Below are 26,485 nucleotides of genomic sequence, written 5' to 3' on the forward strand. Positions count from 1 at the left end.
TGGCCACCTTCACGCTTCTTATACAGCCAGAGTTGCGGTGGTGGGCGGGACCCAAAGCAGAACGGAGGTTTGCGATTGGCTCCTGGCATGCGCTGCTTTTCCACGCGCCCAATCCGCGCCGATCAGCGCTGCCGCGGGCGGAGTTTGAGGCACGCGCGGTTAATTTTAGTTTGAGTTGGTTGGACAGAGAGGAGGAGGAGGAGGATGGGGATGAAGAGGAGGAGGAGGACAAGGGGGAGGCAACCGCTATCTTTTTTTTCCTTCTTCTTCTTCTTCTTCTTCTTTTCTCTTTTTTCCATTTGTACCAACGGGCACAACTGGCTCAGGCTTGTTACCGACCAGTCCAACTTGAAATAGCGTTTTACTCGTTTTTCATCTAAGCAGCCTGCATCCTGGACAGTCGATGATTTCTTGGTGTCTAACACTAAACGTTTTGCATGCGCGAGTCTGGACGACTTGTGGCGGCTTTTGACATGGAAGAGGAGAAAAATAATTTGTCGACGAGTCAATAAACCCACCATGGATAGCCTACAGGTCCTCCTCCTCTAAGGAATGGGATTTTGTTCCGCTTAAAGCGACATGGTCGAAGGAGGAAACCCAGAGGTGAGATAGGGGCGAAAACTGTTTATAGAAAACAGGCGTTTTCACCTACAGAGGTGAGTTATTTGGGAAGACGAGCGACAGAAATAAAGAAGGCTTAAAAAATATTAACTGGGACATATGAGGCCAGGAAAGGCGGGATGTGGCATCACCCTCCGCTCTGAGTGAGTGTGGGCAGTGTCGAGCTGTTGGGGACAACCGGTGGTCGCTTCAGCCAGCCTCCCACCTTCCCGAAGCTATTTTCCTCCAACTGCTCGCCAAATATTTAATAATTTTTCAGTTTTCAAGTGCCTGTCCCTGCTCCTCTCTTTGACTCTCCAAGTCTCGAAATTAGGAAAATAAAAGGGTGAATCTATATTTTTTTAAAAAAGAAGAAGAAGTGGAGGAGAGACGGAATAAGGCACCCAAGGAGCCGCCTATATGAAGATGCTGATGTGTGACCGCGGCGTCCAGATGCTCGTGACGACGGTGGGCGCGTTCGCCGCCTTCAGCCTCATGACCATCGCCGTCGGCACGGACTACTGGCTGTACTCGCGCGGGGTCTGCCGCGTGAAGAGCAGCGGCGACAACGACACGAGCCGCAAGAACGAGGAGGTGATGACGCACTCCGGCCTCTGGCGAACCTGCTGTCTGGAAGGTACGTGATCAGTCTGACTGACTGACTGGCTGCTGACTGACTGGCTGACTGGCTGCTGGCTGTCTCGCGGTCCAAGCTGTCTTTCTCCCTTTCTGTGTGCGCGTGTGCATGGGGTATGTTGGTGCGTTTGTGTGCAGCTCTCAGCTCTAACGCGCAAGCAGACACCTTTTCCCGTACATTGCGATACCAGAAGAGAGTCGGTGTTATTTCGTCTTCACGAACGCGAGCTCAGCCTGTTATCAGGACCTTGGAAATCCCTTCCCTGCATTTGAAGCTGGCATTCCTCAGGACTGAGACAGGAGTGTCATTGGCCAGAAGCATAACTAAGCGGGACGTGGATCTGCATGTATCTTTTATTTATTTATTTTTAAAAAATAGGTGTCAGACAGCTTTCCCTCCTAACAGATCGTTGGCTGAATGACATTGGTGTGAATGGAGCAAACAACTGTTGAACACAGCATACCAACACAGAAGTTGTAACACTTTGCCTTTTATTTTGCTTTTCTAAAAGTGTTGATGTCCTGGAACCATTGTTTCATTACGACCACATACTTAAATGTATTTCTATTATTTGTCTATTTAATCCAAAGAAGCCGTTAGTCAAGTGGAAAGAAAACTATACATAATTTTATGCTTAAGAAGAAAATCACAAAGGTTTGTTTTAAAAAAAAAAAAAGACTCCGGTAGAGCTTGAATGGTGATTTCCAATCAGAACCACTTCGCTCTCATATATTGACAACAGATCTGTGCCTTTTATATCACCCTCACAGCACTGACAGGATGTCTCCAACGCATATTAAGAATAAAGTTACATTTTTAATTGCTTAAAAAGGCGCTCCACAGGATGGGCAGTAAAACTATTGGACTCTCTTGTGTAGCTCAACAGGTGAACAGTGAATGCTTGTAGAACAGAAATCTTGAGTTTAATTTCAGTTTATGCCACTATATCACTATCCATACCTTCTAAAATAGCTTATAAAAGTCTAAAAACCTGATTTAGACAACAAAGAAACTTTCACTTTTATTCCAAATAAATGCACATGGTAGCATAGCTGTTTATAGATATTATCTAGATGCTCCAACATGAAATTGTTACTGGGTAAGGACAGCTACATTTACTTAAATGTCAGTGAAAAAACAACGTTATGAAAATCAAGAAACACAGCAGATAGACCAGAGAAACTGGTAAAGCACTATTAGGTTATAAAACAATTTCCCAACCTTTAAATATCCTATAGCACTGTTGAATTTGTCATCTGATAATGGAAACATGACTGTAAACCTATTAAGACAAAGTTGTGCAGGGGAGCGATGACCAGAGAAGCAGCCAAGAGGCCTGTTGTAACTGGAGGAGCTGCAGAGAATCATAGCTCAGTTGGAATGAGCTATGAGCAGGGAATTGAACAAAATTCACATTCACAGACTCACCAGTAAAAACACTAAATCACAGTAACGTCACAAACTGAAATAATGTCACAAATTGTCTTCGTACATCAAGCTTCAATGTTATATTTGAAAACAAGTCAGTTTTATTGTGTAACTAAATGATAGCTTTAGGGAGTTTTTAATCCGCTTAGCTCTTGCCTTTGGCAGTTTAAATCTTCTGTCAGAGGGTCAGAGCTCAAATTTCTCTGTTCAGTGGTTGCTCAGGACAGCGGACAATGTCACAAGTGACTTGAGACAAATCTGGCTGCTTGATGCCAATGACCTTGCTGGCAATTTTTTTGTTTCGTAATGAAAGACAGCTGAATCTTGTAATAGAGACAAAAATGAGAGCTGTTTCAAAACGTGGACATGCTCTGCTGTTTTTCTGTTAAATTGATGGACATGACCTTTTTCTAAAATCTATACATGCCTTTATTTTTGTGAGATTCTGCTGATAGGACAATTATTAGTCATGTTATATTTGTAAAAAGGTTTGGAGAAGAACATGAAGGGGACAATCTAACCATATGGAAAAGTAACTCTGGTGAAATTAGACCAAAATAAAAGTTTTCTGCTCTATTTGCAAAATGTAAACATGGTGTTGGCAGTATTATGTTGGGTTCTACTTTTCTTTAGCAGAATGGTTCTGGTTTAAATCTAAGCATATCGGCCAAGTCAGTCCAGACCAAAATGTGCCGATGACACATTTTACATTTTTATCTGAAAAAGTATTTTAAAGGCTTTGTGTAATTGTTCTTTTACTTCACAACTATGCTATGTTTTGTGTTGGTACTCCTCATACTATCACAATAAGATAAACCTAGTTGATGGCTTGAAGCTGTAGAAAGACTAACAGGTGCAGGAAGGAAAATCTGACTTACGTCTCTTCAGTAACATTGTCCAGCTCATTGTGTATGAAAGAATATATATGTCCCCTAGCAAAGGCCCCAGAAAATTATAGGGGATGCCCAGAGCCATCCTGATTGCATCGTTGCTTCGCTTAATTTATAATGAAATGGTGTTTTCTTGTTGGTTGCATCTCTTGACTCTGACTTTTTTCCTCATTTTTAAACCCGTGGTGTTTATATACCTTTGATCTAGGATAGATACACTTTTCTTTCAATACATGAGAGTAAAAAGACATCCAAAGTCCATAAAAAAAACTTTTGCCTTCTGAGTCAAAAAACTTTTAGAAACCCTAAAGACATAATGATCAAAACCACCTTAAATCAAAAGAAAATCTCAGGAACAAAGTGCAAAAGAATTTCTGGGTTGTGTAGCAGTTTTTTTTTTGTTTTTTTTACTTTAACCTTTTTTGTCTTTAATCTGATGTATTGCATTTTCAAACTGCCTAAATTATACTTTTTCCATTAACAGCACCACCTACCAAAAGCAATAGTGGACAGGGTGCGATGTTAGAAGTTTGCGAAAAAGAAATCTCCTTAACTTTCACAGCTACTTGGTATTTTGCTTCTGTGTTGTGTGCAAACCAGGAATTGTATAAGTCTTTAACCAGCAGAGAAACACATATTTTTATTTCTGATTTAGTTACAATATTGGTGGTAATCAGTGGTAGATGTTGACTGCATTTTTGTTTTTACGTTCTTCTTGGAGACACGTGACTTTCTTTCAGGTGATGGGGATTTTAATTTTTTCTTTTTTTATTTTACACATCTGACACGAGTTTCATTTTTAAATTTGCTCTGCTCTAGTTTAGTTCAACTTTAGAATGTCGTTAACACCAACTAACATTTAGATCTTAGCATGCCATTTAAATAAACTGAACTGAATTAAAATAAGAGCAAAAGATGAAGTGATTGGTTTACATTTTAGAGCAAACAAATGGAACTTTAATAAACTACCTTTAAGGACAGATGCAGTAATTTATCACTTTTTGAGACTCACAACTAAAATGATTAAATTTTTCAGTCCTGCTGCTCTTCTGCAAAATGTCTGATTTTAATATTTTAATATTTGGCATGCATCTCCAGTGCCATCCCATTCTTATTAATGCGTGCATGCATGGATCAGCGTGAAAGTCACTGCCAAGCATAACCGCCTCATTCTGGGGGGCAAAGAAGGCTATTATATGGCCAGATGGTGCAGGTACAGAGCTTTAAAGGAGCACACTCATTTACATTCACACTGACACACACCTATACACACACATGCATAAATTCAAATGCACATCCTTGTATCTGCATGAATAAATTGAGAAAATTTGGGATATCCCCAAGCCACCATATAAGCATAGCTGAGTTAGAGCTGTGCGGAAAGTTAATTCAATGTCAGCACAATGTCAAGCACACACATGCACAGACGCACCAGCGAGAAATGCAGAGAGACGTGTGGATGTACATTTGCTCACGTTTACACAACTAGCTGCAGAACATTGGCCATGCCCTGTTATATTTTTAGGCTTTTTTTCCCATAGTGACCACACATCTATTTTTTTTTTTCAATATATAAATATATATAAATTTTACTCTATTTACCTTACATCTTAAAAGATTGTGTTCTGTGATGTTGAATTTGATTTGCAATATAAAGTCTTAAAAATACAACATTTTCACTAACCAGAAATTTGAAACTGGATCATCACTGGGTCTTTTCTACGCTTTCTGTTTTGTTTTGTTTGTTTTTGTTTTTAGGATTAGCAAATTAAACAAAGTGAAAAAAAATAAGAGTTTAATCTTTGCAAATTTAGGCTTTTTATCTGGTTTGCCTGCCTGATTTGTGGTTCTCTTATGGCTGAACAGCTATTCACTCCCAAACATTCCTAATTTTTTTTCACCTGCATTTCTTAGAAGACGATGGTTTCCGTCTTTCCTTCCTGTTTTTAATATTGTGTTGGACAATCTGCTTAGATGTTTCCTTTGCCTGGTGCCAATGATTTGACTCTTCTTAAGTAGACTGACATCTTTTCCACAACCATGGATGTGTCTTTTGACTTGGTGGTTTAAGAGATGAGAAGCTACTCATTGCATCAGTTGAGGTCACATAATTTATTTACAACTGACAGATAATTAGATATGCAGTAATTATTCCTCATATCTGTTTACTATTCGCTCAGTTAAAGCCAGGTGGCAACGTTTTTTTGTTTTTTTTGGCTTAGCAGCTTTATATAATATGCATTTCCTAAATCTGCAAAGACGTATTTCTTTAAAAACTCCAGAAAAAGGGTGTTAGAGGTATTTTTATACCCACAAATAACAAGTATGTTTAGATAATCACTTAGACTTGCAGACATTATTTATCTGGATTTGTTGTGTTTAATGGCTGTAAATGTGTGCAGCTACTTTGCCAGGTAACAGCATGTGGTCATTTTGAAATCTCTTGCAGCAGTAAATTGTTGTCTCTGCAGGTGTGCTGAGGTGTTGTGGAAAAAAACGAGGGCAAGGGAGACATCATTGGGGGGGGGAACATGAATGAAGAGAAACTGGAATGTTCATGAATGAAGCAGGGAGAAAGGGGTGGAGAAGGGAAGTGGGTGAAAAGTGATGGATGAGATATGCATGCCCTCAGTTTCTAGTAAATCTCCAGGGGCCACACTGTTCCTAACCTAACGTTTTCTTGTGATAGAGATTAAGAAGAGCACTAAAAGCACAGAAATGGATCCAATGAACGGCATCACCATGAAAAGAAAAACAGCATAAAGAAACAGGCGATTAAAGAAATGGAGTGTTTCAGTGTCACCTGACAGCAAGGGGCACTGGCATGAAGATAGAAGAGGTGCAAGGATGGTTTAGTGGGAGATAGATAATAGCTCTTTAAGCTTCATGTGGTGCTGCAGGGATAGTCTGGCGAATATTCATCATTTGCTGGGTAGGAGGTGGAGGGAGATGTGGAAACAGCTGAAGAGTCAACGTGAAGAAACAAGTATGATACAGGTAGTTTTAGGAACAATAAAAAACAAAAGGTTTAAATGGTGACCAGACTCATGATCACGACTGAAAGGAAGATGGAAAAGAAAACATAAATGCATAGTTGAAACTAGATTTTTACATTTATAGTAAAAAGAAAAAAAAAGAACATTTTTTTTCTTATTGTCCGACTATAAAATAGAGCAAACACTTCTCATTTTAGGTCGGCTAATATTACCAAGAAGTATTTGCACTAGCAAACTGCCAGAATACTAAGAGAGTATTTTTTTTCCCTCTACCTTCAAAGTCAGGTGTCAACAAGCACTGAGATTCCTGTGAGATGTAAGCCTCTGTTAGAGTAACTAACAACATTTTAATCTGAGGCAAATGATTGGATGCATCTCAAGACAGCAGCTCAAAAACACTGTTTCGTCAGGCTGCCACCAACATACTTAACAAAGAAAGTAAAAATAAATGCATTACTCTTTTATCATCTTATAAACATACATAAAATTGTATTGTCCTAATCAATGTAAAACTGCAAAAGTTTGTAAAATATATTGTTTCAACTGAATGTGGAGTCAATTACAGGGGGCTTGAGAGCGACCTATGGGGAACACCATATCTAAACGGACTAAAGAAGAGAAGGGACTGAAAATAAATGCCTATATTAAAAGAAAATATTAATTTTAATCATGGTAGCACTGTCTTTTTAATAGTTTTGGTCAATTCAAGTCAAGTTTCTAATATTGCAACGTTGTAATGTTGCTGAAAAAAATATGATCGGGATTTAAAATCAAGAAATTGATCCAGATTTATTGTAATATAAGGATCTGTGATGTCTTTTAAGTACTTATGTTGCTTCTGATGTTCTCCCATATTGAACAACTTTGATACTGGGATCAAAGTTGTGCAATTCAAAGTTATCAACTGTGTCAGGTTCAGGGTGTGTTGCTATTTCCATGAATGTAGCTCGGAAATACATTATTTTGCATTATTTTGTTTTTTTAATCAACTGAGTGTCTGCCAAAGAAATTTCATATTTGTGTGTGCATTCAAGAGGTCATATAATTAATTGCCAATTTGATCAGAGAGTAGAGAGTAATTTCCAACACCATACAATGTCCAGGTGAATCTTCATCAGTGCAGACAGAGCATATGTTGCATGAGATTAAATAATGTTATAATCAGGTCAGGCTGGGATATTTGAATACTAATTTAAACTTTAAATACATTGAAAAATGTCAGCGCAAATTATGATTTAAAGGAATTAACTGAAAACTATGATTCAGTGCTACACTATGAACATTAATCATTCAGCACAGTGAAGGTCAAGCACTGGTGAACAAAATACACCAGTGCAGAGGGACTTCATCTACTCAGCCTCGGGATATTTTTTGTCTTTGTGGCACCGTGGTTTGGTTTAATAGCATTCTAATTCTCGATTAGCATTTTAGTCAGTGTGCCTCATGACAGTGCCCCCGGCTGCTGGATGAAACAGCGGACAGCTTCCCAACTCTGGACTCCCTAAAGAATGTGGGCTCATTCCCACCGTTTGGAAATGTGACATTGTACAACAGCGTAATGTACGCTGGTCTCCAGTTTTCTTAACAACTGGAACAAGCATTTATTAATCTGATAGCAACTCAGAAGAGATGAGGCAGGGGACTTGAATGGAATGAGAGGATGTTTTCTAAATGTTAGGAGAAGAGCTAATGAGAAGAACTGAAACACAAACAGAGAGAGGTTTTTGAGGAAGCCGAAGAGAAGGAGGACCTGCTGTTTGAGAATGAAAAAGGGGAAAGGAGAGAGAAAAGGAAGAGGTGCGCAGCTGAGCAGAACCTTCCTTCTTCTCTTTCATCAGGCATCACCGTGGAAACTAGTCCCTCCTCCCCCCTCCGTCCCGCTCCCCCATCCTCCTTCACCCGCAAAGAGGTAATCAGGGAGAGCGAGAGAGGTAGAGGAGCAGAGAGAAAGCGGCACAGTCACCCAGACTGAGCTGTCAGAGGCACTCTGAGGAAACAAGCGGTCCAATTTGCTCTGCTTTTCGACTTTCTTTTCCTGTCGCTGGCTCACTCCTTTCTCATCTCTTCTCTTATCTGGCTCGTAAAGCCATTTAAATGTTGAGTGCATGTGGCCACATGCTTCCAGCTTTTGTAAAACAAGTCAACCGATTGAGGGCAGCCTGAGTGGGGAAGGTTGTCCCCTTCACAAAAAAACACAGCAATCGCCATTTGTATATTGAAGATCTCTCAATAAGAACTTATTCTGTTTAGGGTTGCAGACTTCCACACACATAAGAAATTTGTCAAATTTGAGGCTTTTAAATCTGAATTTGCTTTGCAGAAACCAAGAGTAAACAAAAGCAGTTACACCCATTGAACTGTTTATCAATTTCCAGCACAACTATTGGAAACCAGAATGCATCTAATTACAATTTTATGTCATAGACATAAAAGAAACTAGTGAAAAGTTGTGCTATGGAGTGAAAAGCATAAAGGTTTCAACATGTTAAAAAATGAAAATCCAAATGGGTGTGGCATTCATCCCTAAAGAATGATGCTGCCACCACCGTGTTCCAGAGTGTGGAGGGCCTTTTATGTCTTTCAATAAACGGTAGCTTTATTTTTGAAATTGTTGCATGAAGGCCAGATGGAAATGTATTTGTGGGTTTGCAGTTTTTCCAGCCTTTGGGTTTCCAGGTGATGGATTGAACAGTTTCCCATCAGATGTCAGAAGCCTTTAAAGGATTTCAAACAAGCAGCTGTATGAGTTTAAAAGGCACCAGCTCTTATTGTATTTCTGACCACTTTACTGACCAGCACAATCTGACTGTATGCACAATTGCTCCATTGATTTTTTTTTTGTTGCCATCTTTTATTCTCCATTTAATGTATTGAAGAAACCTGAAACCAGAACAGCCTTTTAACATTTCCAGATATTTCAGTGATGGCTGTATGGATTCGTAGATAAGCTTACACTGCCCTGTAAGGCAACTCAAATGGTGACTTGTGGCGTTTTAGTCAGTGGCCATCCCAACAGTTTGACTATTCTGCACACACGCTGCTTGTTTGTGAGAGCGAGATAGATCAAGGACAAACATCTGGCACCTCTTGGCTAGTTGGTCATGGGGGTGTCTCTGCTAACAGTGCTGTTTTTGTTTGTCTCCTTTTTAACCTTGTTTCAAGGCACTATTTTATGAGTTATTTCGGGTGTTTGTTACATCACAAAAAGACTTAGAGTCATAGCTGGTAAAATAAATTTAAAAAATGCTTAGCCTCTACAAAAAAATATATATAAAAGTTCTTCAAGTTTAAAATAAAATGAATTTGTCTGTATTTTATGTCAACAGCTGCGTCCTTGTTTATGTTTGTTAAATGGACATTTTAAGAACATTACTGCAACATTCTTGAGCAACATATTAACAGCAACATATTAAGAGAAGGTCTTTAGGAGCAACTTTAATGTTCTGCACTATAATAGCTGGCCTATTTATTAGTAAACACTAATAAATGACTAAAAATAACTATTATTATCCATCTATCTGTCCATCCATCCATTTTCTAACAGCCTTGTCCTTAGTGGGGCCGGGAGGGGGTGCTGGTGTCTATCTCCAGCTAACGTATCGGACGAGAGGCAGGGTTCACCCTGGACAGGTTGCCAGTCTGTCGCAGACAACTATTATTATTAATTACTAAATACAGTTAATGAACGTTAGAGACTAGACAAATCTGCCTTTTTATGCCTGCTGCTGAGTATGCTTGAATTTAAGTTTGTGACACATCTGACAGATGTACTTTGGTGAAAATGTATTGGTTTTTGTAAAGTGGAAACTTTATAGTGCTGTTTGGAGGCTACTATCATTTGATGAGTGGACTTTATCCTTTATACACAGGGTGGGCCATAAGTTTCCATACATAGGAGAACGTAAAATGTATATTTCTTTTGTATGTCAGATTCCCAAGAAGATGCTTTTGACAAAAGAGCAAAGAATTGAAATTATACTGATGACTGGATTGGGAAGCTGTCACATAGTTGCACAAAACCTTAACAGAAAACATGGAACGAGCGTCACAAGTGACACTGTGGTAAAACGTATTTGCAAGTTTCAGAAAACTGGAAATGTTGCAGATCAACCACAAAGTGGTCCAAGACATGCAGCGACTACACAGAGTCCCACAAAAATAAAAACCGTTGTCCAATATAAAATGTAAATTTTTTTCTATGTATGGCAACCTATGGCCCACCTGTATTGTCGACAACAACGGTGTCCAAATCCGGTCATCAGGTCTTGGTGTCTTGTATGTTTTAGATGTAACTGTAATTGCTGAATTACCTTCTTAGTTATGGCATTCTGCAGAGATTTTTCTAGTAACAAGTGTTCTTGATCGACGTAGGTTGAACTCAGAGAACATATAAAACATGAAGACTGTCACTGGATAACGTCGGTCTGCTACTCTGATGAGTAATGTTATCTAGCTCAATTGTAGACAACAGTCCCAGCTCGAGGTCTTTGTAGTTTTTTCCACTGCTACCTGTGGTCAATTAAGAAAACATATCAAGTTATCTTGATCTTGGTATGTAATTGTGTACAATAAAATAATTTTTTGGAGATTACTTTGGATATCAGAGATGCCAAAGGTTGCTGAGAGAGATGAAAGTACACATGAACAAGTGAGGAGTGAGGAAAATCTGAATTTATCTCAACTAATGTGGGAAATTGCCTTTGCATGTTTTGCTTACTTTATGTAGCCCCTTTCCTGATGTGCGACAGAACGCTATTGGTTAGATTCTACATGTTACATGTCGATTTCCCAAACAATTCAAGTTGCTTACCCTCCTGCATATCAGTGTATGGATGTGAGCACGTCTGGATGTATGTGGCTGAGACTAAAGTTATGTCAGTCTCAGCAGAAATCTCCATCATAGAACCAGTTCACTTTTCCACAACCTAAGTAAACATTTAGTCAGTGTAAACATCTCATCCGGCAAACATTAGGCCCTCCGGCTGTTTTTGTGTGAATTATTGTGGAGGACTGCTGTTCAGGGAGACAGTTTAACTTTACAGATTACTTTTGATCTCAGTATCCTTGCAAACAGACGCCCTATTATCATTAGCTTAATATATTGACACATTAAAAACAAACTGAGGATGACTTTATGAGCGCTTCACAATACCAGCCAGCTGATCTCTGAAGAAAGAGTTAGTCTATCAGTGTGAGAGCCAGAACTTACGGCTGTGGAAATATAAAGAACTGGGTCACTTGTGTAGGAAAAGCCAGAAAACTTTGAAGAGCCTTAATGGTTTTTGGATTTGGTTTTAAATAGTCTAGCACAACTTCTTGAGGAGCGAGGGAGGGAATCTTAGCCAACTGGGTTTGACAACTTGAGAGACCTAAGAGCTTTGAGTGTGAGTTCACAAACTGGTACGTGTGCATGTAGCAAACGGCTGCAGAAAGCACAGGAAATGAGCCTGAAGAGGAGAAAATGCCAAGTCAGAGCAAGTAATGACATGTGGAAGACAAAAAATATAAAGTAGTCCCCTCATCTGTCCTGAAAAGGGCAAATTTGTGCATCAGTTTTAATGATTTTATTCATCTATTGAAAGTAAAATGGAGATTGCCCTTCAGAGAAAAGTTGAATGCTGATTTTAATATCTTAACCTCACATACTAAGTGAGACCAAACTGAGAGGTTTTACTTTCACAAGCCAATTTTAGTGCCTCACAGTTTTTTCAGACTTCCAAATAACTGATTTGATCTTGATAAATGTCTTAGAAAAGTAGGACAAATTAGATGAGAGACGTTAAAACGCTTGAATCTTTCCCAACACATTTCATCCGGTTTTATCTGCCGGTTTTAGGCACTCCTGCTATCTGTGTGTGCATGCAGAACTGTTTAGTGGTCAAAAGGAATTTGACAGGTTATGACACTTGACGTAAATCTATGTGACAACAGTTGACTCACTTGCTGATAAAGCATTCGGAGATTGCTCAACAAAAACATATTAGGGAGCCGACAAATACGTTACTCATATGTACCTACGCAGATCTTGCTTTCTCAACAAGAGAGGAAGGGATTTGACAGACAGCAATGCTGGGTGTTTTTATCTTTCTTTTTCTGTCTTTAACATTCTGTTTTTGTAGGGTAACATTGTGGCGTAACATACCTAGTACAAAACAAATCAACCTTTCACCAAGCCAGAGCTGGATAAACTTATAAACTTTCAATGAATTGAAAATCAATTGGTTGTGGAGGATGCTAACTGCAGGTTAAAAAGACAGAGAACCGTTTTTTTTTAATTATTATTTTTCTGTTAGATTATCTTTGTTTTGCGCTTACCTCACAATACAATATAAATTTCTATCATTTTTTTTAAAAACATGTATAAAGACATTTTTTATGGTAAGTTGAAGTTAAAGTTGTTCTGGTTGTAAATGAAAGTGTTGGTGTTAACTTTAAATGGGCTTCATATACAAGCAACCACTAAAGCGCTCTTACTTAAATGATCCAGATTACTGATCAAGGTTGAATGATACCTGAACAGTGCAATGTGCTCAGTGGTGTCAGATGTCCTGTTTTATAATCACATGGGGTTTCCCCATGGATTAATACTGAGACTAATTTTATTTTAATTACATATTGATAATTTTCCTTAGGCCTTCGTAGATGTTGACTTACAATTAGCTGCAGTTAGCTGTTGGATTGAGATTCATCGACTCTCACTGAAGAACAGAAATCAGTTTCAGATGATTTGAGCTTTGTGACATGGTACGGTATCCTGCTGAAAGAAACGAGCAGAAAAAAGGAATAAACGTGGTCAGCAGGAAGGCTGCCACATTTAAACGATGCTCAATTTATGCTAAAGGGCCCAATGTGACAAGATGGATGCATTCTATGAAATGAATGCTGCTGCTAAAAATTTGTACTAAGCAAAGTTTCTCCAATCTGTTTTTTTTTTTTTTTTTGGTAAGCCTAGGTGAATTGTGGCTTCACTTTCTGTTTCTTAACTGAAAGGGATGGCGCCAGAATTCTGAATATTTGGTACAGCAACTGGTTTTTCACGCTTCCAGTTGCTTAAATGCATCCTCTGATTTGCTGCCAATTAGTGGCTGCTAAAATTCTTCAGATTACACGCAGCTGGACAGGTGTACTTAATGAAGTGACCAGTCAGTTCATGTCAATCAATCAATCAATCAAATTTTATTTGTATAGCACATTTCAGCAGCAAGGCATTTCAAAGTGCTTTCCATCATAACAAACACAGAATCACAATGCAATATAGAATCAATCATTAAGTCAAGTTACATCAATAAATTTGTAATTGATTACATTTCAAATACAATCCTAAACAGGTGGGTTTTCAGTTGAGATTTAAAAGAAGTCAGTGTTTCAGCTGTTTTACAGTTTTCTGGAAGTTTGTTCCAAATTCGTGGTGCATAGATGCTGAAAGCTGCTTCTCCTCGTTTGGTTCTGGTTCTGGGGATGCAGAGCAGACCAGAACCGGAAGACCTGAGAGGTCTGGAAGGTTGATACAATAAAAGCAGATCTTTAATGTATTGTGGTGCTAAGCCGTTCAGTGATTTATAAACTAACAACAGTATTTTAAAGTCTATTCTTTGAGCTACAGGGAGCCAGTGGAGGGACTTTAGAACTGGTGTTATGTGCTCTATCTTCCTGGTTTTAGTGAGAACGCGAGCAGCAGCATTCTGGATCAGCTGCAGCTGTTTGATTAATTTGTTGGACAGACCTGTGAAGACGCTGTTGCAATAATCAATACGACTGAAGATGAACGCATGGACGAGTTTCTCTAGATCTGGCTGAGACATTAGTCCTTTAATCCTGGAAATGTTCTTCAGGTGATAGAAGGCCGACTTTGTAACTGTCTTTATGTGGCTCTGGAGGTTCAGGTCAGAGTCCATCACTACTCCCAGGTTTCGGGCCTGATCGCTAGTTTTCAGTTGTAATAACTGAAGCTGTGCATTGACTCTAGATCGTTCCTCTTTAGGTCCAAAAATAATAACTTCAGTTTTGTTTCTGTTCAGCTGGAGAAAGTTTTGGCACATCCACACATTTATCTGTTCTAAGCATCTGTTCAGTGATTGGATGGGCTCTGAGTCACCTGGTGACATCGTAATGTAGAGCTGTGTGTCATCTGCATAGTTATGGTAGCTAATATTATTTCCTGTTATAACCTGAGCTAGTGGGAGCATATAAATATTGAATAAAAGGGGTCCTAGGATTGAACCTTGGGGTACCCCACATGTGACCTTTGACCTCTTTGATGAAAAGTTTTCAATTGAAACAAAGAAATCCCTGTTCTTTATGTAGGATTCAAACCAGTTAAGCACTGGACCGGAGAGTCCGACCCAACTCTCCAGTCGATTCAGTAAGTGTGTGTGTTTCATCCATATTTAGTTGTGTTAGGGTGTTCTGTATCCAGTGCGTCAGAAACATTTGATGAAAATCTGTTATTTTAAAAGGCAGGAGTAATAAATAATAATACATTTCCCTGACACCTGGCAGGTCTGACTGATGATGCTTTGTACTCAGATGAAACTAATCTTACCATCTGAGGGAATAGTTGGGTTCTTCCACCCTACTACTGCCAATTACATATTCATACATCCATATGATAGATAAACAGTATTTATGTTCACTATTATGTTCACATAAAATAATGAATTTAAGTGTGCAGATCATTTGTGTTCAATTAACTCTAAATCAACTCCAACTCTCAGAGTTTTGCTCTCCAATTTAGAGAAACTGCTGTTGTCTGCACATTAGATGACACTGGTTAAACCAAGTGGTTACTTGAAATGCAGTTTGTCATTTAATGTGTAAAGAAGCAGTTCTTTTAGGAGCTTCTAAAATTGTTGCTCACCTCAGGTGTAGTAAACCACACTCCACTGACTCCATTATGTTATTATTTATTAACTACCAACCCAAAACCCCAGATATGTGCTCTGAATAGGTAACTAAGTCAGTCTGGCCATTCTTTCACCTTAAAATGTCCATTTTTCTCCAGAGCACTGACATTCACTGGATATTTTTCACTTCTTTGCTGTAACATTCTTTTGGAAACCCAACAGAAATGATTGTGGTAAAATTGGTTCGACACAGTAAAAATCACCCACCAGGGTCAAACAGAGGGACACTATTAAATCATTTTTTCCTCCCCAGTCCCGTTTAATTTATTATTGATTAATTGTAAACTTGCAACCACCACCAAAGAAAAAAGTTTGCAATCATCTGCTAGACAAATAGCTCCAGCTATTCAGAATTAAAATATCCAAACTTTGAGGACCATTGACACACTTAACTCTTTCAGCTGAGCAGAAGTCCAGTGCTTTTATTGTGAAAATGCTTGACATTATTCTTTAAAAATAACATATTTCTTATTTTGTAAAATAAAGCTTGCCACAGACTGGCGACCTGTCCAGGGTGACCCCGCCTCTCGCCCGGAACGTTAGCTGGAGATAGGCACCAGCACCTCTCCCAACCCCATTAGGGACAAGGGTGTTAGAAGATGGATGGATGGATGGATGGATGGATGGATGGATGGATGGATGGATGGATGGATGGATGGATGGATGGATGGATGGATGGATGGATGGATGGATGGATGGATGGATGGATGGATGGATGGATGGAAAGGAGCAGACCTTTATTCTGAAGGATAAAAGTGCTTCTTATGTCAGTTTAAATTCACAAATCTTTTTAGTGGTTGCATGGTCTGCAATATTGCTATGCACCACAGTTTTATGATTTTCTCAGCCTCCACATACATTGCTGACAATGTGCAAAGCTACTTAAAATAAATGGATCTTTTTTGCACTAGCAAAATCTCCCCTTGGAAAAAATTATATACACTATTAGCTACCAGAAGGAGCTCATAACAGTTATTATAAAATAAGTAGAGCCACGTTTTAGTTTGTACTTTCAGTGTCCAGGAACTTTTAATCAGTCTTTGATTTACTGCATCACATGTTGAATTTCATATTTTATTTACATATTTGTTGGTTTTTGATTCCCTGACTGAATGTTCTGTAATTCAAAACTCAATCTGGTTAAAATGCCAAGCAGCACACTAATACTAATCATTTTTGTAGTTGGATTTTCCAGGGTTTTCCTCCGTGACCTTCAACTGCTGTGACCTGACCTCAGTCTATAGGTGTAAGAATGTCTACAAATTACCGGATTTCTCAATATGCCAACTTTTGCACAGAAATCTTTTTGTTTTTTTTCTGGTCAAATCTTTCCTTATTTTTTTAATCGTTAACCCCCTGCAGTTATGTTAAAGTTAGCTGACTGTCGAGTGATGAACTTACTCTCTATTAAAACCAATTTCCATTTTTTAAAATAGATCATTCTTTATCAGTCTAATTATTTTCCGCTGTTTTGACTAAATCACCACTCTCACTGTCTGCCCTAAAACAGTGGGGGTGTTTTTTTTTAGTATACTTTGGAAACTGAAAATCTCCTTCTCCTCGTACCACATCACCATCATACAGAACAGAGAGCAAAGAAGAGGGAAGGAGGGACTGGAAATCAGCTTTAAGTATATGTAGCCATGGCAACCACTTCATTTGGAGTGTGAGTATACAGCAAGACCTTTAGTCTCTAGATGTGAATATCGTTTTAAACGTTCCTCTGAGATCATGGGTCGCTGCACTTTAAACAGAAGAGAAGGGAAAAAAAACGCTAATGAAAAGATGAAAGAGCTGTGAATTAGGAGCGGTACTACGCATACGCTTGTATTCAGATGCTGGAGTGAATGGCGCATCCATTAATGTCTACCTAAACAGACCTTGATTCCTGTAAAAAAAAAAAAGTTATTTCTCTTCAAATCGAGTTTTGAAAAGAGTCGGAGGTTACTTTCTAATCCTTAAGTGCGAGAGCTGGGATGAATCAATTTGTGAGTATTTTTTCTGAGTGTGGGTACTCGGTCCTCTTCAAGTGCAAAAAAGCCATTAGGTTTAGTCATTCATTTGTTCATCGCCAGCCTCTATTCCCTCTTTTCTCTCTGATTCCCCTGTGCCATTTTACCATCAAGCCTCTTTCAGCCAGCCCTTCCTCTTTCTATCTCTCTCCTTTTCTCTCTCTCTCTCTTCATCTCTCTGTCGGCTTCATCCTTCCTCCATCCCACTCTCTTTCATTGCCCCTGTGGTGTTGACCATGTGTGAATGGGGCTGAATGATGGGTGGGAGGATGCACGCCAGAGGTAGTTACACATCTGCATGGCACATACAAACACACTTCCAGAGGCACACACACACACACACACACACCAGGAACACTGGTGGATGCGTGCAAAGGGTTGGGGATGAGGATGAGTCACTCCGCGCGACACATGGCGTGCTCGCAGGAGACTGCATCCGATTTAATACGACACAAACAAACACACACACAGAGAGAGAGAAATGTAGCCGCAGAAGACTTTAACTTACACGCGTAATTGATGATGGTCATGCATCATGTTAACGAGCTTGGTTTTCCATTCCTGACGTCTGTTAAGTGACTGTATGTTTTTGTCCTTAATGTGGTAACTTTGTGTTTGTGTGTGTGGGGGGGCGTGTGGGCGTGAGTGTGCGTGTGCCAGCGTTCTTGGTCTGATGAGGCTTTTCATTAGTGTTTCCTGTAAACAGCCTGATTGCTCCAGCTTTGTCTTCTGTCATCTGCAGTTTCTCTACCTCGATTGTCCCCTGTTGTGTGTTTTTTTTTTTCCTCCTCTAATTTGTATTAGAGATGACAATTCTGTCTGACCTCACAATTTTCTTCTGATGATGACTTTCAGGTCATGTTTTTAATCATTTTTAGCTCCATCTCAACGCACGCTGTACCCTCACCAAACCATAAAATAAGACCACATAAATGTATGAGCTGCTCCTCTCTAGCAGAATGTGTTTTGTAAGGTTGAAGCCCAAATTTAAACTAATTCTTAAGTGATGCCAGCACCAACATACAGTATATGTGACAATTGACTAAACTAGTGTAAAAGGTGCTACACACGTCAATGTATTTGATCAGAATTTTGTTTGATTGAGTGGCAACCCAGAAGAAGAAGGCGACATGCTTTCAACATTTCTTACATTAAAAATCTGAAAAGTGTAGCATGTATTTTTATTCAGCTTTGCTTAGTTAATACTTTAGAGAGTAGAACTACTTTTAGTTACAATTACAGCTGAAAGACTTTCATTATTTTTCCTATTCTTATTTGCTGAAAGATAAAACTGTCAGAGTGAAAGTGACGTGTTTCCAGTTTTCAAGTCTTCCCAAAGATTCTCAATTTTCTTCCAGCATTGTCCTGTATTTAGCTCCATCCATCTTCCCATTTACTTTTACCTGCACTCCTCTAATAACTCGAGAAAAACATGATCCGGCCACCACCATGTTTCATCATAGGGCTGTGCTCAGTGTGCTGTGTCTGTAGGTTTTATTTTGATCTCATCTGATCAAAATACGTTTGTTGGTTTTTCTGATTAATCCTCCCCTTTTGCAACCTGGCAGCTTAGGTGGACGACCATTTCTTGAAAATGAACAGAGCTCTTGGACATTACCAAAGCTTAGAATAGTTTTTTATAACCCAGCCCTTCATGACTTTGCTTCCTCTTTACTCTCTAAAATTTTTATGTCGCACCAAATATTACAGGCATAGAGAGCCCAAATTGATGGCACTTGTAGTCCAGACAGTTATTTGGGATATGCAAATTGCATAAAGCAATATCACAAAAGCGATAAATTTATGATATGTTGCGCATCCCAAAAGGGACACTTTATTTTTGGGCTTAAAGATTAATGAGTATCCTTTTCTGCTTGAAACTTGGCCTGGATAAAGTGAGAGGTTGTTTGCTTCATTTCATAGTCTGATCAGTTTTGTCTGACATAACCATGTGACCATGCACAGTAACACAAAGTGAACCTCATAGCAAATTGTAAGTACAGACTGAGACTCTTGCGTTGCTGCTACAAAGCCAGTAGATGTGTTTTTTATGTGTAGATACCTGATGGTGAGGAATCACACTCAGACTGCATTTAGCTCATTTTTATTTATGTCATTTATTTGACAAAGGATTCATCAACAACTTACTTTCACAATTAGCTAAAAAAATAATAAATAAATAAAAATACCACATCACACACTTGCCAAAGCTGATCTCGTACTTATGCTTGCAATCAAGGAAGCCGTCGCTGTTTTATGAAGAAACGTCGATCCCAACTGACTCGTGTTGTTTTCTGCAGGAACATTCAGAGGCGTATGTAAGAAGATTGATCACTTTCCAGAGGATGCAGACTACGAGGCGGATGCTGCTGAATACCTCCTACGTGAGTAACCACTCCTGACTTCACCGTAATAATGCAACTCAATTACTTTTTTGTACTTGTTCTATCAGATGTGAAACAAAAGCTGAGAAGGATTTAGATCAAACCATGACGATACAGGAAATCCACATAACCCATTTTGCACCAGTTTGTCATATCATGCCTTACTAAAAGGATTTATCTCTGAATTCTGTATGTGTATCAATAAGACACTGATCACTGGTGACCACTGTGTGCAAGTGTTTGCCTTTTGACATAAAATAAAACACGCATCTACTCAAGACATGCAGACGAGATGCAGACACGTTTTAAGTAGTGAGATTTTACGCTGACAATTCTAGAAACGAGCAACGTTTGATTCGAATATGCATTTTTAGAGGAGAATTCCTAGATCAGAAATAACTAATGTTAACATATGAAACCCCAACAAAACCTGGAAAAATAATGCAATCATGTCATTTATTTTATTTATTCCTGGGTTTTTATGGATTATTATGTTGAAAAGCACCTCATGATCTGTGAGCCTGTTTGTCTTCCAAAGGCCTTGAGAACCTTGACAAACTATATGCCACCATTAACTCTTTAGCACATTTTAAATTAAAATCGTCTCAACTCTAAAAGTAAACAGACCCTTGGACCAGTCAGCAGAGTGATCATTTTGAAGTTATAACACAAATTCAACCTTCTTTTGTGTTTTTTTTTCCACACCCTAATTCCTACTAAACCAGTGAGATGAGCAAAAGAGAACAGTGAACGAAAGGGACTAAATGATTTGAATCTTGTCTATACCAGGTGTAAAAGTTTATCTGCCTCCTGCTTCTCGACTCTTTCATGCCTGTAGAGTAGAACATGACAGGTATGAGGCTTTTTGAGGTAAAATAAAATGCTTTGCCAAGTCATTTACCTTTACATTTATACAATTCTGGGTATTTAACAGAAGAAATAGTCAAACATTCCCCCAGACTCAACCCCTAAATATCTGCTAGAGGTTCTCCATGTCCATTTTTAAAACACCAAATGAGATGTGCAACCTTTACTAAAATAGAGCCTCAGTCTTTATATTGGAGTACAAGGATCTATGTAGTAATGTGTAAGCATGTGATGTGTTTCACAGCTATCATGAAATAGCAGAAAGCACAAACAAAAGAAAAGAAAAAAAGGGATTCAGCCTGAGTCTTGTTTTCAATGCTCCACTAAGCAAAGAGCAACATCCCCCCGAGGCAGCCAATTAGCCCACAGGACTCAGAGTGGATTAGCCAATAAGAAGCTGGGACCTAGTGACCAGCATTACACACAGCCCAGGGTTGTGGGCCACATAGGCGGGGCTTGTTTTGCTGTTATTCCAGAGGTCAATAAGGCTGAAAATAATTATAAAATGCTTTAAATAAATTTTTAAAAATCTAAATGTTCTTTGAAACTCCACGACTCCGACACAAGTATGCAGGAGATACACATGCACATCTGAACGATTCCCACATAACAAATTGTCTGCAGCCGTCCTTCACTGTGATCACGTCGAGCTCACATATGGGGGCTCTAAATTTTCACCCCTGCTGCAGCCTCACTTTCATATTCATCTTCTCTGTTGTTCATTATTTCAGTGTGCATATGTCAGTGTGACTCTCCATCTGTCTGAGTTTTTGGCCATCTTTTCCCTCCCCATCCATCCATATCTCTCTCTCTCTCGCCTCCTCTCTGGTTGCGAGGCCTCCGAATGCATCAACATGTTCTGAATTCAGGCGCAGTCGAGCGTGTGTCGACATACTGCAAAATGTGTGTCTTGAGTGCATGCTCTAAGTGGTGCAGTTTCCAAGCACAGTGAATTTAAACTGAGTCTATGACCGTCATGTTCGAATGCAGACTTGAGTGGTATTGTTCTGAGAGGGAAGTTCAACTCTTTAAGGGTATATATACTGAAATTTCCCCCAAGTTTTTCTTTTCAGTTGTGCAAAAGAAGGATAAAACGGAAACACGTGGCAGTGAAGAGAGACCACGTCATGTATCGTCAAACTAGGCCTGCAACAATTCATCAGATTAATCATAATCGATTTATTATTGAAGTAATTGTTCATTAATTTGGTAAATAATTAATCGCTAATTAGAGTACACAGACACAAAAAAAGCGATTTGATGAAAGAACAACATATTCAGAGCCACAACCGAACAAAAAATACGTACATTTTACATTTAAGATTTAAAAAAAAAGAAGCTTCTTTGTCTGTAAATATGTCTTACTCAGAACTCGAACTCTTTAATCGATTGTCAGAATAATAAATAGAATAATCAATTATTAAAATAAGAGTTTACTAAAAATAATTGTGCAGCTTGAATATGTTGATGTGTTTTAAATATAAACTCCAACATCTTAGCATTATTTCTGATGTGACAGTCGCACCAACACGTTACAAGCCATCTGCAATTTGTTCAAATCAGGTCAAAATAAACATTATTTCAAGTCAAATATTTTCTTGTGTGTGTGTGTGTATGAGACAATCCTTCCTCCTGTTTCCTCTGTGCATGCAGGTGCCGTTCGCGCCTCCAGTATCTTCCCCATCATGAGTGTTGGTCTGTTGTTCCTGGGGGGGCTTTGTGTGGCTGCCAGTGAGTTTTACCGGAGCAGACACAATGTCATCCTCAGCGCAGGAATCTTCTTCGTATCTGCAGGTTAGTCATCACTGTGCGTCTACCTCTGCTTGCTACAGTCAGTGTCCTCGCTCCTCTTTCAGTGTAGGAGTGTGGCGTTTACCTGTCATCTGTGGCGTGATGCAAAGAGATAAAAGCAGGATAGCATTGTTAAACGACACATTTCACCAACTATGCCCCACTGTTTAACAGTCACAGGATGTCCATGGTTGTAAATGCGACATGTTGCCCTTTCTGACAGGTAATTTCACACTTCACGCTTGATCCCGTCAGTACATGCTACATCCAGCTTTTGTGAAAAGCGTCTTAGCTACAGCGCTAAGAATAAAATAACTGACCCAAATTAATGACTTCTTCAACACTCTCAAACCGAGAGTTACCTCTGTTATTAGAAAACCTTAGATTTGTATATTTCTCGGGATTATTTACAGTCAACAAGATCAGATCACAGAAAAAATAGAATCAAGACCTAAAATATTAATCAAACTCGTTCCGGTTTACAAATAACTAGTAATTTTATTCTACTGCTAAAGGGTAAATTTAAGTTTTATGACAAATATCTAACATTTATTAGCCCTCTATCTGTCTCTGAAAGGCCCTTTGAAGGTTTTATTGCCTAATCCTGAGATCTAATGCCTACTTTACTCTGAGAGGAGAAACGGGTAAAATCAATTCTTCCACCAGCCATCAGCTCCACCATAGAACTGAAATGAGGGACTTATTTTGGTCAAATGTGCGCCATACAACTGTGACGGAACCTGCTTCCACCTTCTACGTGCCTGCATTTGGGTTCTGTTAAACACTCATGGTTAATAAAGAGCGGGCACCTCAAATGCATGCTATTTGACTCATGTTGACGTCATAAAGTTCAAAGTTCTGTTTATTATTGTGAAATAAAGTCTGTCCTGTAAGCGCGTTTTTTTTCTCCATGTGTTTCTTCCAGGCCTCAGCAACATTATTGGAATTATTGTCTACATCTCAGCCAATTCTGGAGATCCAGGTCAGAGTGACAGCAAGAAGTCCTATTCGTACGGCTGGTCCTTCTACTTTGGCGCCCTCTCCTTCATAATGGCGGAAATGGTGGGCGTGCTGGCGGTGCACATGTTCATCGAGAAGCACCGCAAGCTGCGCGCCAAGTCCCGCACCGAGCTCATAAAGAAGTCCGCCTTCAGCCGCATCCCCTCCTACCGCTACCGATTCCGCCGCCGCTCTAGCATGCGCTCCTCTGAGGCCCCGAGCCGAGACGCGTCGCCGCTGGGGAAGGGCGGCTACACGGGGCCGGCCGCCTCCGAGATGCCCATGTACACGCTGAACCCGAGAGAAGCGGGCAATGCGGGGGGCAAAGCGGGTAGCGGCATGGGTGGGCTGCTCAACTCGGAGAGGGATTTCCTCCAGAGCAGCACGCTCACTAAAGACTACAACAAGGACCCCAACCGCAGGACCACACCAGTCTGAGGGAATCTGGCTGCAGATATCACCCAATCAGAGTGTCAAAGAGGAAGAGGAGGAGAAATCCAGTGGAATTCCAAGCAAACAAACAGGAATATGAAGGGTTGTGGGATTGGGAAGGGGTGTGATTAACCCTGACTGTGAACTGTGAAATTTTTAGCCTTTGAACTGTGAATCCTTTGCGCTCTGAGAGTTTCTTAGTGTGTAGCAGGGTGGGTTTTGATGGAGAAGTTCTTCCCAACATTCATGTACGCCTGATACACCTTAAAATTATATCTGTAGCCGCTTACAAATGACAGCTGTAGCAATTTAGGTTCATGATTTTCCTGTTCATAAACTGACTTTCTGACATTTTTAAGGGGAAGAGAAGAAGACATACAGAGTTGTTGCTTGGAACAACTTCTCCTGACAAATCACAACTAATGTGAAATTGATAAAAAGACAGAAGAGAAGAGAAAACGTGTGATCTATGATCTTCACACCTCTCTCCTGTCATTTTGGGTAGCAGTAGAGCTGGAGGGGAACAGTGAACTTTCTAAATGTGATATTAAATAGTGAGAAAGTGAAACTTATCACAAGGCTTAATTCAGTTTTGGATCGGCTGAGTTCAGAAGAGAAAAGAAAATCTGTGCCATTGACATTTGTTGAAGTGATTATTTCTACATTTGTTTACTTGTTTCATATGAACTGACTTCAAACTGAGCTGAAACTGAATTGAGCTGATTCCGTGATTCCTAGATTTGCCCGAGGCTGACTGCAGATCAGCTGCTGGAGAGTGAGCAGAAAAGGTGACTCAACAAATCTTAACGTTCGATCCATTGGTGCTTCCTCTCAGCTGTGTTTTTTCTGCCACTTCTTGAGTTATTTTCTTTTGTACCTAAAAAGAAAAAAAAACTCCACACGACCAGATATCTGTCTGTCTGCCTTCACAAATCACCTTTCGCCTTCCATGTTTTTCCGTGTGGCCCCATACTTCACCTCGCTGACACCCTCCTCTCACCCTATCTTCCCTGTACTTAAAGCAACAGTAGATTTAGCTTTTGTCTTCCTTGTAGAGTAGTTAGGTTTTCTGGATGTTATTATTTCAGGGTAACGTGTAAGGGAGACCGCTGAGCTGTGAAGTATACATTAAGGCAGTGCCAAAACAAAAACAAACAAAAACATTTGCACATACCGAACTAGAAAAGGACCTTTTGTGTCTGCCCGCTACCTCTCCTGTCAATATCTTTAATTCAACATGACGTTGTTTCTGCTAGAGCAACTTTAAAAGCTTCAGCTGCATAAGTGAAAAGAGACAGAAATGCTCCTTTCATTGAATCCAATGGAGTGTCTTGTATAATAGGACTTAAAATGTATCCATCTGTAATTGCAGCAGCATAATCTCACGCTGCAAAATTTCGGAAAACCCAACCTTCAATTCTCATATATTTATTCAGTTGGGGAAAAATTGTGTTATTATTGTTTTTATAAAATTGTTAATTGCTCTCCACAGTATCTGTGATGATGTGGGTCTGTTTTTCTTCCAAACGACCTGGGCATCTCATAAGAGTGCATTGCATCATGAACAGAAAAATCTGCCGAAAGTTTGACTTTCTAAAAAATTGTACTAGATTATGCTACTGCGGTTAGAGATCAGCTTTATTTTAAGGTTTTTTTAAAAAATACTTTTGCCGGGGATGCCCATCGGTAAGGCCAGATCTGAACAGATGTAATCCATCACAACATCCAAAAACGCGCTGCTTTCATTTAAACATGTTGCCCCAATGCCTCCTGTGTAAACATGCTGTTTTAGTAATAATGTTTGCAAAGGACTGAAATTACTCTACATCCCAGCATTTTGGGAAACATGTTTTAAATCATTCCCGAAGACCTCTGAGAGAATCTATAAATAGCATTTAAAGGCAAATTTGACAATTTAGTTATAGAAAATACGAAGACTGCTGCCTGATTTCATCTAGATAGGTCAGAGTGCTCAGTTATCAGCAGCTGTGTGAGGATTGTGTTAATAAAATGTTTAATAATGCCAACTAACTGATAAAAAAAAGGTGTCTGTGCCAGTGAGACTTTATCAAGTCCTTGAAAAGAACAAGAAGATTTATATTGCCTCTAAGTCTTCTAGCATTTACTAATTTGTCTGTACTGTTATTGCTGATAGCAGGTGTGAAAAGAAAAAGAAGCCATAAAAAAAGTGGGAAGAGAAAAAGAGTTGTTTAGACAGATCATACAGCGCTGTGCTAAAATACAGTAGTATCCCACTCACAGATTTCTGATATTTTTTTGTTTTTGTTATTATTATTTTATGTCTGACAAATTAACTTGAGTAAATACATAATGCAGTTTTCAGATGACCCCCTCTGGTGGTAGTGTGATGGTCTGGGATTGCTTTACCTGTTGCTTAATCTGAACCGACCCGAAACATATCCACTTATAAATCACTCAATAAAAAGAGAGGGTTTCCACTGTCCTCGTCAAAGTTCAGATTTACATCCTGCTGAGATGCTTAAGCAGGCCGTTCATTTCTAAAAACCCTGCAGTGCGACTGATTT

The 26,485-nt window shown here is 39.4% G+C and overlaps 1 protein-coding gene across 1 annotated transcript; it reads left to right on the forward strand.

Moving 5' to 3' along the window:
• Positions 1-200: 200 nt before the first annotated feature.
• On the forward strand, positions 201-26,423 carry cacng3b (calcium channel, voltage-dependent, gamma subunit 3b). The gene is made up of 4 exons (XM_032588180.1): positions 201-1,237; positions 19,767-19,850; positions 22,371-22,511; positions 23,434-26,423. Exons 1-4 carry the CDS (start codon positions 1,021-1,023, stop codon positions 23,943-23,945), a joined length of 954 nt encoding a protein of 317 aa, XP_032444071.1. The 5' UTR covers positions 201-1,020; the 3' UTR covers positions 23,946-26,423.
• Positions 26,424-26,485: the final 62 nt, after the last annotated feature.

The sequence above is a fragment of the Xiphophorus hellerii genome, chromosome 16, assembly GCF_003331165.1.
Source record: "Xiphophorus hellerii strain 12219 chromosome 16, Xiphophorus_hellerii-4.1, whole genome shotgun sequence".
Taxonomy (NCBI): Eukaryota; Metazoa; Chordata; class Actinopteri; order Cyprinodontiformes; family Poeciliidae; genus Xiphophorus; species Xiphophorus hellerii.

Bases quoted from the DNA above. Each gene is read 5' to 3' on its own strand.
- cacng3b (XM_032588180.1), top strand. From the start codon at position 1,021: ATGAAGATGCTGATGTGTGACCGCGGCGTCCAGATGCTCGTGACGACG. The intron at 1,238-19,766 runs GTACGTGATCAG...TGTTTTCTGCAG, and splicing joins GCGAACCTGCTGTCTGGAAG to GAACATTCAGAGGCGTATGT. The intron at 19,851-22,370 runs GTGAGTAACCAC...CTGTGCATGCAG, and splicing joins TGCTGCTGAATACCTCCTAC to GTGCCGTTCGCGCCTCCAGT.